This window comes from Borostomias antarcticus (assembly GCF_949987555.1).
Source record: "Borostomias antarcticus genome assembly, chromosome: 24".
Classification (NCBI taxonomy): Eukaryota; Metazoa; Chordata; class Actinopteri; order Stomiiformes; family Stomiidae; genus Borostomias; species Borostomias antarcticus.
This window is the reverse complement of record NC_140257.1, coordinates 9,905,408-9,923,188: the sequence shown is the minus strand read 5'-3', so window position 1 is coordinate 9,923,188 and position 17,781 is coordinate 9,905,408. Positions and strand designations below refer to the sequence as shown.

The window sequence follows — 17,781 nt, the reverse complement described above, 5'->3', positions numbered from 1 at the left end:
TGAACCGCTGACAAGGGGTCAGTGCTAGAGTGCTCATCGATTGGCTGGGGTGGCCAGTAGGGTGCTGGCCTGGGTTAGACACGGTCATGTCAGTAGCAGCTGTCTCCTCCGGCTCGCTCGCTCGCTAGCCAGTCAGTCACATGGGCTACGTCAGTAGACCCAGGCGCGTGTGCTTATATGGGGTCTTCAAGGTCCACGAGTCATGTTCACTGCCTGCCTGTAGGAACAGCATCTGACCCCAAACAACCCGCCGTCCCACACCTACAAGCACACCCCTCCTGGTGCAGTGGACCCATCCTCTCATCTGCAAATCCCTGGGTAGAACCACCACCTGAGCACATGGCACAACCAATCAAATGAAAAGAACTTGCAACTGATTTAATGGGGGGGGGGGGGGATGAGAAACGACTGTAACTTATATTAAGTGAACATCTGGTATGCTTACAATTGTAAATATATAACAGTATATATTATGAGTGTTCCTGTTTTGTATCTTTCTGATGTTGACGTCAATGACTCGCCTAGGAATCCTGTCAGCGCAAAGTCACGGGCAGGGTGACGAGCCCGGGGAGGGGTGAGGGTGAAGCGGCGTGCACTGTGATTGATTCATCCCTTCCGTGCTTGATTGATTGCTGTAGTCAGGCCACCAGCAGTGACCATGCCAGTATTTGGCAGGAGGGACTGTTGGGTGTGCGTCTGTGTTCTGACTGCACACATGGCTCAGGGCCCTCCCTGCCAACTCTGTATCCTTCCCCAGCAATAAAAGGTCATTGGAGTGGATTCGGCGTGTCCTTGAGTGCGTCACGGACGGCCTGGGGAGACTTTGTGCTTTCTCTCCTGTGTTGTCCTCTGTCTCTGGTATCCTTTGGCTCACCCTGTTTCTAGAGGGACACCGGTCATAATTAGCACCTTAATTGGTCATGTAAAGTCACACAAGTTCACCTTAAAGGCATACACTAGCTGTGCGCTGTGGGGTCTGGGCACACACACACACACACACACACACACACACACACACACAAGGAGTGATGTAATGTGGATTAGCAAGGGTATTCTACTTGTGCAGACTGGTCCGCAATTATGTTAATCCAATGGAGCTGGCTTGAAAAACGAGATAACGAGATGCTTACTCACAATAAGCTCTGACAGAGCAGTCAGCATGGTGATATTTCACACTGGGTGGGACAGGCAATATGCGAAGTGGCGCTGTTGTATTTTCCTATGCATAGTTGAGGGCCTGAAACATCGTTCTGGGCTCTTTAATTTCCTCCGTTCCAGCTTATCCACCTTATCTTGAATATCTCTCTGTATCACTTCTTCCTGCATCTGTCTCTTTTATCGTGATACGTCTGGCTCGCAGCTCGCAGACCCGTTTTTTTTCCTGTGTCATTTCCATTCGCCCTTTCTTTTTATGCATCTCCCTCTGTCTCTCTCTCTCCCCCCCTCTCTGTCTACCTGTCCCTCGCCCCCCGTCTCTCTCCATATGCCTTTGTGCGTCTCTTGCTCCCCCGTCTGTCCATCATTTGATTCCTCCATTTACTGTCCAACTCATTGCCTCTTTATTTTGCCTCTTTGTCTAATTACCCTCATGTATTTTGAACCAAAAACACTACAACTGAAATGATGTACTACTGTATACTATAGGGAGGCATAACAATACAAGCCAATAAGCAAATATCACATCACAATTAATTCCATAATTTATTGCCAGGGTTTTTTGGAAACCATGAGCAGGTCACAATTGTAACAGGGACAAACAGCACAAATCCATCAATGCATTCACTTATCACATACAGTATAGTTCAATAGTAATACTACTAGTAGTAGGCTGGTAGAAGTGCCAGTAGTAGTAGTAATAGTAGTAGTGGTAGTAGTAGTAGTAGTAGTAGTAGTAGTAGTAGTAGTAGTAATAGTAGTAGTAGTAGTAGTAGTAGTAGTAGTAATAGTAGTAGTAGTAGTGGTAGTAGTAGTAGTAGTAGTAGTAGTAGTAGTAGTAGTAGTAGTAGTAGTAGTAGTAGTAATACTAGTAGTAGTAGTAGTAGTAGTAGTGGTAGTAGTAGTAGTAGTAGTAGTAGTAGTAGTAGTAGTAGTGGTAGTAGTAGTAGTAGTAGTAGTAGTGGTAGTAGTAGTAGTAGTAGTAGTAGTAGTAGTAGTAGTAATAGTAGTAGTAGTAGTAGTAATAGTAGTAGTAGTAATACTACTAGTAGTAGTAGTAGTAGTAGTGGTAGTGGTGGTAGTAGTAGTAGTAGTAGTAGTAGTAGTAGTATTAGTAGTAGTAGTAGTAGTAGTAGTAATAGTAGTAGTAGTAATACTAGTAGTAGTAGTAGTAGTAGTAGTGGTAGTGGTAGTAGTAGTAGTAGTAGTAGTAGTAGTAGTAATAGTAGTAGTAGTAATACTAGTAGTACTAGTAGTAGTAGTAGTAGTAGTAATGTAATAATAAACTGTATTTGTATAGCACCTTTCACACACAAAAATGCAGCTCAAAGTGATTTACAACAAATAAATTCTGATTACAGATTCCTTAATTGTTACATCCATTGTACAGGGGAGTAAAATTCTTATTCTGGCTCCTCAACCTTGCAGCAGCAACAGAGTAACAACACGAGATGGAAATAAAACAGTAATGATAAAGGATAAATAGTAATAAAACACTACAATAGTAATAAAACACTGCAAAAAAACAATACAATAGTAATAAAGTGCAATACAACGTAACACTCTGGTGTGCATAAAGTGAATAGTGCATGAAGGTGCAAATGTGCATTGTTGCACGTGCGTGTGTTTGTCTACAGTGTGAGTCTGAGTGAGCCTGTGTGTGAGTGACACAAGCAAGCAGGCAGCAGGCGATTTGTGTCCATTGTTCAAGAGTCTGGCTGCCTGGTGGAAAAAACAGTCTCTGAACTTGCAGGTCCGGTTGCATTTAAGCTGTGTTTCACAGTGAGCCTGACTTGTCTCCCACACTTCTCACAACTTCTCTGTAAGTCACACCGGGGTCGCCAGTGACACACGACCTCTGACCCCAGGCCTGTCCCTCAAGGCTGACAGGCTGGCCTCTGTCAAGCTTATTCTCAGGCCCAGTCATATTCCCGTTAAGTATTATTTTTTTATGAATTCAAGGGACTTAAAACTTTTTGTTGAATCCGTATTCAGTGCCGGACATCTACAATTAATTAAATATTAATATTAATAACTCTTTGTATTACCAAAGCTGAGGCAGCTGACGAGCACAAAACCAGAAAATATGTTAAAAAAATATGATGAAACCTACAGTACTTGGAATATAGTTTTACAAGCACAATTGAGAACAACAAAAAATAAAACAAGGAAGTTCATGCTATGCTACTTAATGTGCAATTGAACAGATATGCCTGTTATTTTATCTTTTGTCTTAATATCTGGGTGCTGCTGTGTGTAGGGCCTATATTATTGTGTGTGTGAGAGTGTGTGCTCTTGTCAGATTGTCAAAGCTCTTTGGGGAGGGTGGGGGTTGCAGGCTCTGCCAACATCGTGGGCTGAAAAGTTTGAGAGCCACTAGAATAGATGATCTACAGTAACATTCAGTATACAGCATATACAAACATATACGGTTAATTTCTGTCTGCACTGCATACAGATGTACGTCTACCCTACTCAGAAATTAATAAAGACAAGCAGAATTCATGAAGAGGTGGTCACTTCTAAGGCCAGAATAATATCTGTAACAGGAGAAAACCTCTCAGTCCGCCTCACATAAAAAACAACACAAATACAGCTTTATCTTATCTGCTAATTTTCATTAATTTGTTAAATCTGTTCATGCATGAAACTATGTCAGATCACAGCGCATGACTGCCATGATCACATCTATGAACCTGGTATGTTTACTCTACTTCCTACCACTAGGTGTCGCCAGTGAATCATTACTATCACAATGGATAGACAGTTTAAATACCTAATATGTGAACGATTTACTCAATAATGACAGTGAAGCAACATGATATAGGGACAATTAAGAAACAATTAAGAAACAAGTTTGGGATAAGATAAGCAGGGTTTCACCATCTTCTGTGATTCGTGGGGTCCTTTTCAAGAAAGGTATTATTGGAGAGTCAAAATCTGAATAGCTCTAATCAGAAGAGTAATGGACAAGTGTAAATGCTGCAGTGTTAGAGGAACTAAAATTCAGCAACCCCCTCGCTGCTGCCAGATGTTCACTGGGACCGACCACCCATCACCCTTTCCTAAAATACAACAGCAGTCAAGACCCCTTCACTTCTTTGTTGTGAAAAGTTAAACTTAATAAATACTTTTTGTCAAAAAGACCAAAATGCAATTACTTCAGCTCCATTTCCTGAAAGGCCTAATAATCAGAATATGCTTTTGAATCATCATCACTTCTGCCATAACCAATCTTGGTGAGTACTGTTATTAGGTATGTGAAGATAGGTTGTTCCTTTTTGTTGGTAATAATGATAAGTCCTCATGTTTATTTTTTTATATATATTTTTAATAGTCTCTGTCTGAAAAGCTCCTGACACCATTTCAGAGTTTTATTTTTATTTATTCTACATAAATTGAAAGTTGGGACTATTCTTTACTACTTCTGAATTTATCACACACCTGGGACAAATACATCTATCCAATATAGCTAATTGAGTGATATCAAAAACAGAGAAATGTGAAAAAAAGAAAAAAATCAATACATTGAAAACATGCCAATTTAGAGAGGATTTCATCCAACAGCAACAAAATAGTATGAAGACTCATTTCCAGAAGGCCATTTCTTACCTTTAGCAGGGTTCATTATAATCATACAGTTCAGCTACTGGAATCAAGGGCTCATTTAGACTTGTAAAGAGATATTCATCAACATAATTTCCATACCATGGTTACAAACTATAATTTGTAGTTACTATGATAATTTTCTACCATGTCTGTCATCTTACCAGTTTTATCTAGTGGAGGTAGGTCTGTAAGGAAATATGGAGATGTAAAAATTAAAAGACCACAAAGCACTGTGAAGGTCAAAGAGAAAGAACATAATGTATTCACACAGGTGGAATCTTCAGGCCCTACGCAGCAATTATGAGAATACATACAGTACTAACACAGATTCTAAAACTGATGGCTATAGCTTTGAGGACTTTTATCTGTAAAATAACCAGTAACATGAAGCCAAATTAGATGCATCAAGACAGATATACTGTGGTTTGCCAGTTAACAGTGAAGTACTGTAAGCAACAAAAGTGTTATCAGTGTTAAAATACTGTAGCAACAGTGTTATTCACTGCTATACATTACAGTTAGTAGCTATGTCAAAGATTCATGACACAATTTGTAATTATTTTACAGAATGTCTGTTTCTACACGTCTGTTGGATTGGTTTAGGAGAATGAGGTAGATTGTTATTTGTCACTGGTTTGGTCAAGGCTACACTGTTAACATAGCAGTCATAATTATCTTGTTCCTCCTCAGGGATCTCTACGTGTTTCCACATCTGGTAGGTATCATCAGGATTGGGAAGAACCCCTGAAGACTCCACTCCTTGTTTGAAGGGAACTTCAACCATTAGACCAGGTCCAGATCAAAAACCACCCCATGTAGGATACACCTGTCAAATCTGGATTAGATTATCAAGTAGACTCCAGAGACTCATGAAAACAGTTTCAGATTTGTGAAACCTTTATCCTATTTGTGAAAACGGGAAAAAGAGCAATTTCACTATTTTTTCCCATCTAGACCACATTATACCAGACCAAGATCAAAAACCATACACCACATGAGTCTCTGTAGTCTACATGATAATCTAGTCCAGATTTGACAGGTCTAAATGGTATGATTTTTGACCTGGGCCTGGTCTAATGTGGTCTAGATGAGGAAAAAGAATGATATCAATCCTAACTCTCTCTCTCAGTATGCTCTCCTGTGAAATGTATCGCAATCTGAATATTTTTACATGTTTGCCATGGGTTGAACATGAGCATTCCCCTGGTGCTTGTTTTCACTGCTCCCACGGAGCACTATGTGCAAGTCATGCTAGTCACGCTTTTAGTCACCTAAAAACACCTAAATAGATTGCGATACATTTCACACAAAGGAGAGCATACTGAAACTGGGAAGATGACACCCTGTGCTTCCTGTCTTAGAAAAGCACATTTATCATAGTTTTTCCAACACATGTACGTATGCCCCATTGACTTCCATTGTAACCCAGTGAGAGCCTGCATAAAAACTGCAGCTAGCTCAATACTGGAACGCTCAGCAAAATGATGGTCTCTATGTTTCAAGTTCATGGTACACAGACCACAAATAGGGCTACATGTCCAAAATAGTACACTACCCCTTTAAGGAAAGCTCTCCGACTCAGTATCCGGTATGCCTGCTAACCGTGCAGATAGTGTAGGCTATTTTGAACCAATCAGACGCATGTTGGCAGGTAGAAATGGCTAGAAATGGGTTGTCTGAATGTCGGAGTTGCATGGCATGACAGACCCGTTTTTCATTGCATTCAAGTCCATTTTGAATTTTTTATCCTACCCGGCATACACTTTCAAATCATATGAACATATCATAATTTTTTATTTATGATTAATAAAAATAGCATGTCTGAAACAGACCGTTTTACTTTCACTTTCAGGAGCACATTATGTTAGTGAAAACCTAGGCCTGTGCTCTGATAGTCGTCTGTGTCCCAAACAGGACAGGACCATGGACGACAACGCCAAAATGCATTATGAATCCTCCACACTCGGTTACCGAGATGCGTTGGCATTAAAATGCGTTTTGGGTGATCAGTTTGCAATCTGATCGTGTTAAACCACATGAAAGTAGGCCTACAGGTGTAAATGCACCCACAACGTTTTGACACTTCGCCCTAAGATTTATTACGCGTGATAGATATGACACTCACCACTGTGTTCTTTATCAAGGTGGTCTAGCCATCTCTTTCTCTAAGGCGTAACCAGTAAATACCAGTAACTATCACTGGTATTTGTTTATTTTCAAGGCCATTATTGGTAAACTTCCACCTTACATCTGTTTTCTGCTGGACTGGAGCCTTGGCACCTAACAGACCCGATCAAACGATCGGCTTGTTCTCAGGGTTCCTCGAGTACATTCTTGGAAGGGCTGCTTTTTTCCATGACCTCCCTATACTTGGAATACGTTACAACAGACTCTAAAGCTTGAGGTATTCCTTCAGTCACGGAGTTTAAGTCTGTGGCTCTAAACCCATGTAGGGCCTACTTCAACCTGTAACTGTTTTTAATTATTATCATTGTACTGTAGGCCTACATTGCATTTGTTTTGTTGATTTGTGTCTCTGTAAAGAAGACATTTACACCTGGCATTAAAATGTGTCTTGTATCCAGATTGTATCTAGATATGATTTAACCTAATTACATTTACATCTGGTATTAATATATGTCTCCAGTGGGGTCCGATTGAGGTAACACTTTAAAGTGCACACAAATGTGAATAGTTAGGCTACTGAGTAAAGTGAGAAACGAATTATTTCCTAAGAATGATCAAGGATTCATGATCACGGATTCATAGTTAACTACTCATTAACAAATCATTCGTTCCTCAATAACTACTATAGTAGCCTAGTCCCCAGTCTGTTACCCATCATTATCTACTGTACACTCATGGATTTAGAGTTAATGAGTAACTACTCATTAACTAATCATTTGTTCCTCAATTGTTTCTAACTACTAGTAGTCCCCAGTCGGTTCTCTAGTAGCCCATCATTGCCTACTACAGTCATGGATTGAAAGTTAATCAGTAACTATAACTAATCATTGGTTCCTCAGTAACTTATATAGCCTAGTAGTTTCCAGTCTGTTCTCTTGTAACCCATCATTATCAAGGCTACTTTACAGTCATGGATTAAGTCAGTAACTACTCATTAACTTAGAATTTGTTCCTCACTTGTTCCTCAATAACTACTACAGTAGTCCCCAGTCTGCTCTGCATCATTATCTACTATACAGTCATGGATTCATAGTTATTCTGTAACTACTTATTAATGAATCATTCATTCCTCAATAACTACTACTAGTAGTCAACCAGTCTGTTCTAGTAACCCATCATTATCTATACAGTTGTGGATTGAGAGTTAATCAGTAACTACGCATTAACTAATCATTGGTTCCTCAATAACAACTATAGTAGTCCCCAGTCTGTTCTCTAGAAATCATTATCTACTGTACAGTCATGGCTTCGGTTAATCAGTTACTACTCATTAACAAATCATTCCTTCCTCACTATGGATCCTAATTGAAAGTATTATGCATCCCATCGGGGGTTAGGGGAACATAAGCCTACATTTGTGTGGAATGAGTAATTTGTTGGTTTCAGCGCCAGTGCACTTTCTGTAGAAGTGAATACATATTTCATTTTACACAATATGCAAATTAACAGTAAATTTGCTAAAATAACAATCTGTATTTGTGTGTGTTTTTTCTCATATGTCATTGATTACATAGCCTAACTAATACCATTTTGAGAAGAAAAAAGTTTAAATGTTGCTATGGTTGTTTATTTTTGGGTCCTAAGGAGCCCAGCCCATGTATGTTAAGTATGTTATAGGACGAGGGTTAAGACTGTGCATAAAGTTAAAATTAGCCTACATTTGGATGTCAAACCTCGAATTTGCAACGCTTCTGTAAAATACGTTGCGTGGGCTCTGTAGAATAACTCAGCACACACCTGCTTTGAACGGAACCCTATAATATGGGTGACGTTACAGATTACGGACCAATCGACAGAGATCCTACGGCATGAAGCCACAAGCTGCTGTAGCACCAACTGCAACCAGCACCACTGACTGTAGACTGTATAACTTTTTTTAAATGTATTTATTAATTTATTTATTTTTTTACAGCTGTCACGATCGGTCAAACTGATTGGATTAATGGGAAGAAAAGATCATTGTCGTTTGATCCAGAGTAATGTTTGTACAGTTTGGATTCTATGAGCATTACTTTATTTTTCAGACATGGTGAGTCAGAGGTCCCCCCTATGTTGTCCCTTTTGCCACCTTCGAATTTGTATTGTATGACTCTCAAATAGACTAAACTGTCAAATACGCACATAGAGTGGCATGCTATTGTCCACCTTCCTCTACAAAGATCATTTGGATTAGAAGGTGATTTAAAGAGGCTAATGCGCAATGCCTCGTCTGTTGTGGTTAAAATTAGAAGCCATGGGAGTCCTGTCACAGATCCTGTGTCACTGGGGGCTGGTACAGCCTCGTTGTTATGCCTCTGGAGAGTGCTTGTTTTGAAAATGACTATTTAAAGGTTATTCTGACAGAGAATGAACCAATGCATGGAAACCAATGAACCAATGAATATGAACCTTGAATACCTTGAGTTCACGCGCTAAAACCTCTTCTAGAGATGGGCGGGTGCTCTCAGAGAAAGGCCAACGCAACATAGCCTACTCGAGCACACGGATCATCTTACAAAACTTTATTTGGTTCACAAATCACTAACGTTTGGTCTTGGTAAATGGTAAATGGCACAGAATGCTAGGTTTGTAAGAATGCCATTGTAAGAGTGAATAAGCCCTTGTAAACCCTCGTGGAGTGAGGTAGTCCTCCGAGGTTGTGGTAGGCAGCGAGTAGCTGGTGAAACTCACTCCCCCAGTATAAAGGATGTGCTAACGACGCTGCTGATAGGGATATCCCTCTTAACATAGTCGTTGGCACATCAGACTTGCAAGCGCTAAGTCGCAGGTTTGCGTCCCATCCCTCAACATGGATCAAAGGAACGAGTGACACACGACACAGTCAGTCACACTATGCTTATGCATAATTAACCCAAGGGGTGTGGGTGTTTTGCTGCAGGTTGAGGAGAGCCCAGAGCCCCTGGCTGACCTGTGCCTGGCCCAGGTGTGTCACAGCCTGGACTCCCTGTGCAGCACGCTAGCAGACGGCTCCCTGTGCCTCAGCTGGCCCCCCCTGCTCCCCCAAGAGATAGCTGACCAGCTAGTGCACAAGATGGCTGCTCATGGTAAGGGAGAATGGAACGAGGAGAGACAGAATTCGTTAGAACTACTGTAGCAGGTTGTACATGGGTAAATTGCCTTAGTAAAAGTATAGACATCAGGCTTAATGTCAAGTCTTCAGCTGAAAGAATCCCATTCTCTTTATGACAGCCATCACTCACATTACGCCTCTCTCGTTTCTTCTCCCTTCCCCTCCCCTAGGTATTCTCAATGACCGGACCGTCGGAATCTTCCGGAACAGCGAACAGTTCCGCCTGCGCAGAGCCTTCATCCGCTCCTCCCAGCTCTCAGCGGAGGCCTTCCGCCTGGCCCTCTGCCCTCACCAGCTGCAGGAGCTGGACGCCTCTCGGGTCACCGGGGGTCTCACCGGGGCAGACGTCCTCGCGGGCCTGGCCTCCCACCCGGAGTGCTGCTCCGGCTTGCGGAGTCTCACCCTGAGGGGCCTGCGCCTGGACCGGGTGTCCCCAGAGGAGGAGGAGGAGGGGGCCCCCCGGGTCGGCTTCGGCTCCCTGCGGGGACTCCGGACGCTCAACCTGGCCAACACGGACCTCAGCAACGCGGGCCTGGAGGACATCTGCTCCCTGCCGCAGTTGGAGAGCCTGGATATATCCGGCACCCCCGTCACCGAGCTGAGCGCCCTGATGGGGTGCGGGGCCACGCTGCGCTCCCTCTCCGTCCACGCACTCCGGCGACTGGAGATGTCCCCCGCCAGGCTGCTCTCCGTCATCAGCCGGCTCCGGGCACTCAGGCATCTGGACTTCTCAGACGATCGCTTCGCCCTGCCCTCCGCGGGCGGCGACGACGACGGCGATGACGGGAGGGAAGGGGACGAGACAGTGCGGCAGCTTCTGGAAGGGAGCGTGGCCGTCCTCCCCGCCCTCGTGTCCCTTGACGTGTCTGGACGGAAGAGGGTCACCGAGGGGGCGGTCAGGGCCTTCGTGGAGGCCAGGGGCGGGCTGGTGTTCCTGGGCCTCCTGGCCACCGGCACTGGCTCCTGTGAGGTTCTGTCTGGGCGCCCTAGCCTGAAGGTGAGCACAGAAATGGAAAGATCAATTAACTCATCAATGTGTCTTCACTTACTGTAAGTAATCACTGCTGTTGTTAATCTCATCAGTGAGGTCTCGTAGGTCTTACTCTGAGGCCCTGCTGTTGGTGTTTCCCAGGTGACAGGAGAGGCCAATGAGGGTCAGATCTGTGAAGCCCTGAGGAGATACAGTGAGAGAGAGTATTTCACACGGGAGGCCCTTGTCCACCTCTATAACTTGACTAGTGATATGGACAAACCCAGACCAGACATCCTCAAGGTATACCTGCCTCTATCAGTCTCTGCCTAATACCTCCTAAAATAATATATTTCATTGATAATAATATTAATAGCCCACAGAATTTTGACAGGATGTACTTTTGACAGGATGTCTGTACACTAACCTGGGGATGAATTGTGATTTAACCTGATTCAACCACCACTCCTCTCGTCTGTAGCTGGTGTTGGAGGGGATGCAGAAGCACCCTGAGTCTCCGCATGTCCAGCTAGTGGCCACAGCCTGTGTCTTCAACCTGACCAGTCAGGACTTGGCTGTGGGCATGCCCCTCCGCCTGCTAAGCACAGTCCTCGGTCAGCTGCTGCAAGCCATGAGGAACTTCCCCAGCCACCAACAGGTACAGTACACACACAGGCACACATACGGTACAGGACAGAACGCAACAGAGGTTACACCAAGACTTGGTAAAGAATATGTTCATGATGAAAAATGCACTGTTGTTTCCCCAGGTACAAAAAAACTGCCTACTGGCCCTGTGCAGTGACTACATCCTGCAGAATGTCTCCTTTGACAGGTCAGTGCTGTATATTATTCACCCATTTCACCATGACAGGTGCTTACTGTACTTCACACACCCTTGTCCCTAGGCCTGTTGCTGTGTGAGTGGGTTCTCAGTACTCTGTTGTCCCTGTGTCAGGTTTGAAGCAGCCAAGCTGGTGATGAACTGGCTGAGTAGTCATGAAGACCCCGCCCTGCAGAGGATGGCTGTGGCTGTGATCTCCATCCTGGTGGCCAAGGTCAACTCCACTAACTTATACCCTTCGACTACAGTCAGCTCCACTAACTTATACCCTTCGACTACAGTCAGCTCCACTAACTTATACCCTTCGACTACAGTCAGCTCCACTAACTTATACCCCTTCTTACTTATAGTGGTCAGCTCCACTAACTTATACCCCTCAACAACAGTCAGGTCCACTAGCTTATACTACCCTTTGACTACAGCCAGCTCCACTACCTTATATGCTTCGACTACAGTCATCTCCACTAACTTATACCCTTTGACTACAGTCAGCTTCACTAACGTTTACTCTTCGACTACAGTCAGCTCCACTAACATATACCCTTCGACTACAGTCAGCTTCTTTAACGTATACCCTACACCATACCCTTCGACTACAGTCAGCTCCACTAACATATACCCTTCGACTACAGTCAGCTCCACTAACTTATACCCCTTGACTAGTCATCTCTGCTAACTTATACCCTTTGACTACAGTCAGATCCACTAGCTTATACCGTTAGACTACAGTCAGCTCCACTAACTTATACTCTTCTACTACAGTCAGCTTCACTAACTTATACCCTTCGACCACAGTCAGCTCCACTAAATTATACCCTTCGACTACAGTCAGCTCCACTAACTTATACCCTTCGACTACAGTCAGTTCCACTTACTTAAACCGTTCGACTACAGTCAGCTCCACTAACTTATACCCATCGACTACAGACAGCTCCACTAACCTATGCCCCTTGACTACAGTCAACTTCACTAACTTATACCCTTCGACTACAGTCAGCTCCACTAACATACTTTTCGACTACAGTCAGCTGAACTAACTTAAACCCCTCGACTACAGTCAGCTCCACTAACGTAAACCCCTTGACTACAGTCAGCTCCACTAACTCCCTTTAAAAAAAGGGATATATATACAAAACCATTTGTAACGATAGAAAAACTCTATGAAAAAAAAGCTCCATACAGAACCCTACTATTCCAAATAGAACACCTTTCAGATCCGTAAAGCCCAGAGCACACAAAACACAAGCGATGAAAGCTATTAGAAAATGACGCAGAAGACTTCTGTCTTGTTGCAGTTATCCACAGAGCAGACCGCACAGCTGGGTGCCGACATCTTCATCATGAAGGTATCTTTTTTCCGTGCCCTTCAATGTAACCCTCCCGATTCCTCAAGCAGACCTCTTCTCCTTCTATCTCTCTCTGTTATTCAATGCTGTATCCCTACCACTACCCCGCACCCCCCACCCCCACCCCACCTCCCCTCCTCTCTTCTGCTCTGGACTTAACAGCAGCTGCTGGGCATCGTACAGCAGAAGGCCATGACAGGCGTGGTGGACTCCACTCTCAAATTTGCCCTGAGTGCTCTCTGGAACCTGACGGACGAAACGCCCACCGCCTCTCGCCACTTCATCCAGTGTCAGGGCCTGGAGCTTTATGAGGAAGTGCTGGAGGTATACAGTATAATCATACGCATGCACGCACACATGCACACATGTTCCAAATGCGTAAACACACGCACACACACGCATAACATCTGGTACTCATTTCTTCTTCCTCTCTGCCTCTCTCCGATATCGCAGTCCTACTACTCGGAGTCCGCCGTTCAGCAGAAAGTCCTTGGCCTTCTGGTGAGGGCTCACTGCGTCTCAGTGTGTTGTGGTTGCGAGCAGTGTCCTCTGCAACACCGACAATGTGTTTTTTTTGTTTCAAACAAGCTTTGCTTGCCATGAAAATGCATTTTATGGCATATAAAACCACATTATTTCCCTTGAGTTCAGTCTTACACCCCCCCCCCCTTCCCCCTCTCTCCTGGTGTCTCTTCGGCCCTGCAGAACAACATAGCGGAGGTTGAGGAGCTGCAGGGGGTCCTGATGGAGGAGGACCTGCTGGAGCACATCCTGACCCTGCTCCAGGGAGTGGAGGTGGGGGTCAGCTACTTCGCCGGGGGGATCCTGGCTCAGCTCACCTCCAGGGAGGCGGCGTGGACCCTGGAGGAGGAGCTCCGCGCCAACATCCTGGAACAGCTGGTGCGCATCTGTCTCTCTGTATGTGGCGACGCTTGTTTTACTGCATTCTTTGATCTTAACCTAATTCTTGCTTGTCGCCAGCATGCTGCCATACTGACGTGGACGCTGCCTGAGCGGGAGATGGTGTCCTATAGGTGAGAGATAGGAGCTGTATGTGAACCAATCACCGTTCTGTCCCCCCCTTCACCTTCCTCTTCATCACTCTCTCTCTCACACTCCATCCATCAGGTCCTTCCATCCTTTCCTGTCTCTGCTACAGCCTGCCCAGCCCCCGGGAGTGCAGCTGTGGGCTGTCTGGGCCATGAGACTGGTCTGCAGCCAGAACGGTAAGCAGCACAAACACACCATAGTGGCTGTAAGATGAGATAAGTTCGCCTTAATTGTCCCCAAGGGTGAAATTGTCTTGGGATACGATATGCTGCTGTGTCTAAAAAATAAATGAATAAAATGAAAACATGAATGCATAGTGTAATGTTCAGGGAAGTGCTGTGGCACCTACTTAGAGAGAGTGTGTTTACCTGTCTACCAGCCGTCCAGTACTGCAGTATGCTCGTAGAGGAGGGGGCGGTGGATCTTCTCCGGGCGCTAACCTCCCACCCCGACACACACAGCGACGTCACAGCACTGGCAGAGTGCATCCTGGGTATCCTGCATCGACACCAGAGCCACGGAGACGCCCCTACAGACCAGTCAAGGCAGGGTCAGGAAACATCATGATGATTGGTTGCCCCCACAATGCAAAAAATGCACAAGGATTTGATTGGTTGCAGGGGTTGGGGACTTAAGTTGTGAACTATTAACTATGTACAGTAGCATTACCAACACTTTTTCAGTCTCAAATATATATGTGAAATATCTATATTTTAAAGCATTTCTGAAATAAATAGTACAGAGTAATCTACAGACAGATTGTTTGTATAGTAAACAACTATCTTTTATTTGGAAAATGAGAGCAGTGAAGTTGTGTTTTCTTCAGGAGGACAATTTCTAATTTTTCAAAATGAGCTTTCCTAATTTTTTTTTTTGTAAGTGAACAAACCTTGAGTTTTGGATTCAAATCCTAAAGCTGTCGCTAGAGGGCACTGTGGTACTATGACTCTAGAGGGAATCTGTCCTCAGTTTCCAGGATCAGTTTATCAACCTCAAACTATAACCATGGGCATTAGACGGAATAATGCCAAACTGACCTGGGACTAGTCCTTGGCAACATTCCCCTCCACTGGATAGATGTGTACTCTTTCTCAATGAGTTACAGTATATGAAGAGGGAGTAACTCCTTTTACCACAAAGGAAATACATCTAGCATGTTTATCTTATGTACAAGATATGGGTATTGTACCATGTACAATGAAATGCTTAGCTGTGCCCAATGAGTGGGTCTCATGCTCGATGAACTGAGCTAGCCAGGCAGATAGAAGAGGCCAGTTTGAGGTGCAACTAGACCATAGCTTGGCTATCAGGTTCTGAATTGACTCTCTAGATTATCTTTGACAAAAATAAACTTTTATGAATGTGTGTTTGTTTGGCATTCAATCTCTTCCTTTTGGCTTATATCATAGCCTTCAATGAGGAGGAAGCATTTAGAAAAAAGCTCCAATAAATTCAGCCATAGGCCTACATCTGGAGCCGACAGTGACCAGAGCCAGAACTGAAAAAGAGATTAACTGGACTATAAAAATTTTATTGGCTATAACTCCTTTATAGAGAACTGCAATATGATAAAATAACAAGATTGTGCGGGTGTGTCGTGGTGGTAGGAGCACACAGTCAAACCCGTTCCAGGCACAGCCAGCCGTACTACATCCAAAGTGTGTATCCCCGGCTCCCTGGGGGGAAGGGTCAGTTTAAACAAGGCCCTCTACATCCTGATATAATTTATTTAGGTACCTCTATTTTATACAAACGACCACCTTGGAGAGACGCTGAACACACACACGCACACACACACACACGCACACACACAGCTGAAAAAGACCTCTGTCTTAGTATCTCTCAAATTAAATCTTTCCCACCAACTCAAACCTTACATCCACTTCAAAGTTTGACATTCTTCCAAAACATTTGCCCCAGAGACCATCTTTTCCTTTTAAGGCCTCCACACATTGTCTTTGTGAACAAACACAGCTGGGATCGTCACAAGACACATACACACCCTTGTGGGAAAAACGCATAACAGAACAAAGCCCATCCCAAACAGACGTTCTATTGTCTTACAGAAGACATCTTAACACTAATAATTCTTATCAGATTCTTAAGACGTGCCAGAGAGAGCTTTCAAAGAGCTTGTAACTTGTAAAATGGATGAGCAATAGAGACTGTCTGTGATGTTGCATGAGAAAATTAGGTTTGGAGTTTCACAAAGTGCTTGTGAGTGAATTAGACAGCAGCAACAACAAAAATGTGTCGCGCGCATGTGTGTGTGTGTGTGATATGAGGAGGGTGTGAGCGCCACCACCACACATGGGCTCCCTACCGGTCCTGTTTTGACCCTTCCCTCTCTTAACACTCGGTGAGAGTAGGCAGGGCCAGTTCTACTGGGGAGAAAGCTCACCGTCCGACCCTGTTGCTCAATCATTGTGGACCTCCTTCAACACAGCCGTTAGAGTGAGTACACTGAGCGCGTGCCCCAGCTGTACACTGACAGCCTCTGCTGCTGAATGAAACCAGAGCGAGAGGGACGGAGGGCTCCTAAGCACTGGATCATGGAGAGCAGGCATCTACACAGGAGCCCCAAGTGAGAGGCCGCGGTCCCTGCAGACGCCCGGAGGATCACCACAGGAGAACCGACCCCCGTTGAGACACCTAGACTCTCCTGCGCACACAGACACAGGTGAGCACGCAGTCCTCTTGTCGTTCTGTCTCATCTGCCTTTGTGTTACTTGCTTCTTGATGGTATGTTTCGATTCTTCTTCAGAGGATATTCCACTGTAAAGGCATTCAGTTGGGTGTCTATTTCTTACCAGCAGTTGCCCCGTTGGTAGCAGGGTTAATTGTTAGTTTTTTGTGGAATTGAGAGCTTCTTATCTACTGTATACCTTGGTCTTTGTTATGGATTGTTTTATTATCATTAGACAGGTTCATACGTTTCCTACAGATGTGAGTTTTATGACTCATTCAGACTCATCTGCTACAGGTGAGAACACGTCCCATCAATCATCTAGTCTGCTTGCTAAAGAACAGCTCTCAGTCCCAGCAGAACACCCAGAGTCAGATTGGCTCCGGCCCACTGAATTGGCAGAGGGTGCGGGTTGTTGCCACAAAGTTTGACCTGTCCTGAGTGAGAGCTGCTCCATTAATATACTGTAGCTGAGGTATTGGTCTGGCTCACAGCTAGGAGGAAAATATACTTTGGTTTTTAATAAGTCAACGAAAAAAAATAGAAATTCTGTGGCTGACTTGACGAAGAGCAGCCGAGTGTTAACAAGAGACAGCAGTGGTAATGACTGTGATTTATAGTCCTGCGATTTTCACCCAACCTTTGTGTAAACACTGTCATTCAAGTCAAATTGTGAGCCATAAGCCTTTATGTTGAGCCTGTAATTAAACGTTTTAGAGCCAATAGCTGGGGTCAAACTATTGATGAATAATCATGGTTTGCAAAAAGGAGACTTTTCTTTTGGCCTTAGTGTGTTCCTGAAGGTGTTGACGTGTTTGTGAGCTATCTGATGGTTCATTTTCAGTTATGTCCATTGCACCAAAT

General features: G+C 44.2%; 1 protein-coding gene across 1 annotated transcript; it reads left to right on the top strand.

Annotated features, from left to right (window-relative positions):
- Positions 1–9,184: 9,184 nt before the first annotated feature.
- On the top strand, positions 9,185–17,358 carry LOC311325508 (protein zyg-11 homolog; the record flags this gene model as incomplete). The annotated part of the gene is made up of 16 exons (XM_084458222.1): positions 9,185–9,223; positions 9,830–9,995; positions 10,192–11,018; positions 11,154–11,294; positions 11,473–11,649; positions 11,762–11,826; positions 11,950–12,049; positions 13,131–13,181; positions 13,344–13,505; positions 13,635–13,682; positions 13,887–14,081; positions 14,163–14,215; positions 14,310–14,407; positions 14,611–14,781; positions 16,795–16,911; positions 17,243–17,358. The coding sequence occupies 16 exons, from the start codon at positions 9,185–9,187 to the stop codon at positions 17,356–17,358; spliced, it is 2,526 nt and encodes an 841-aa protein (XP_084314348.1).
- Between the last annotated feature and the right edge of the window lie 423 nt (positions 17,359–17,781).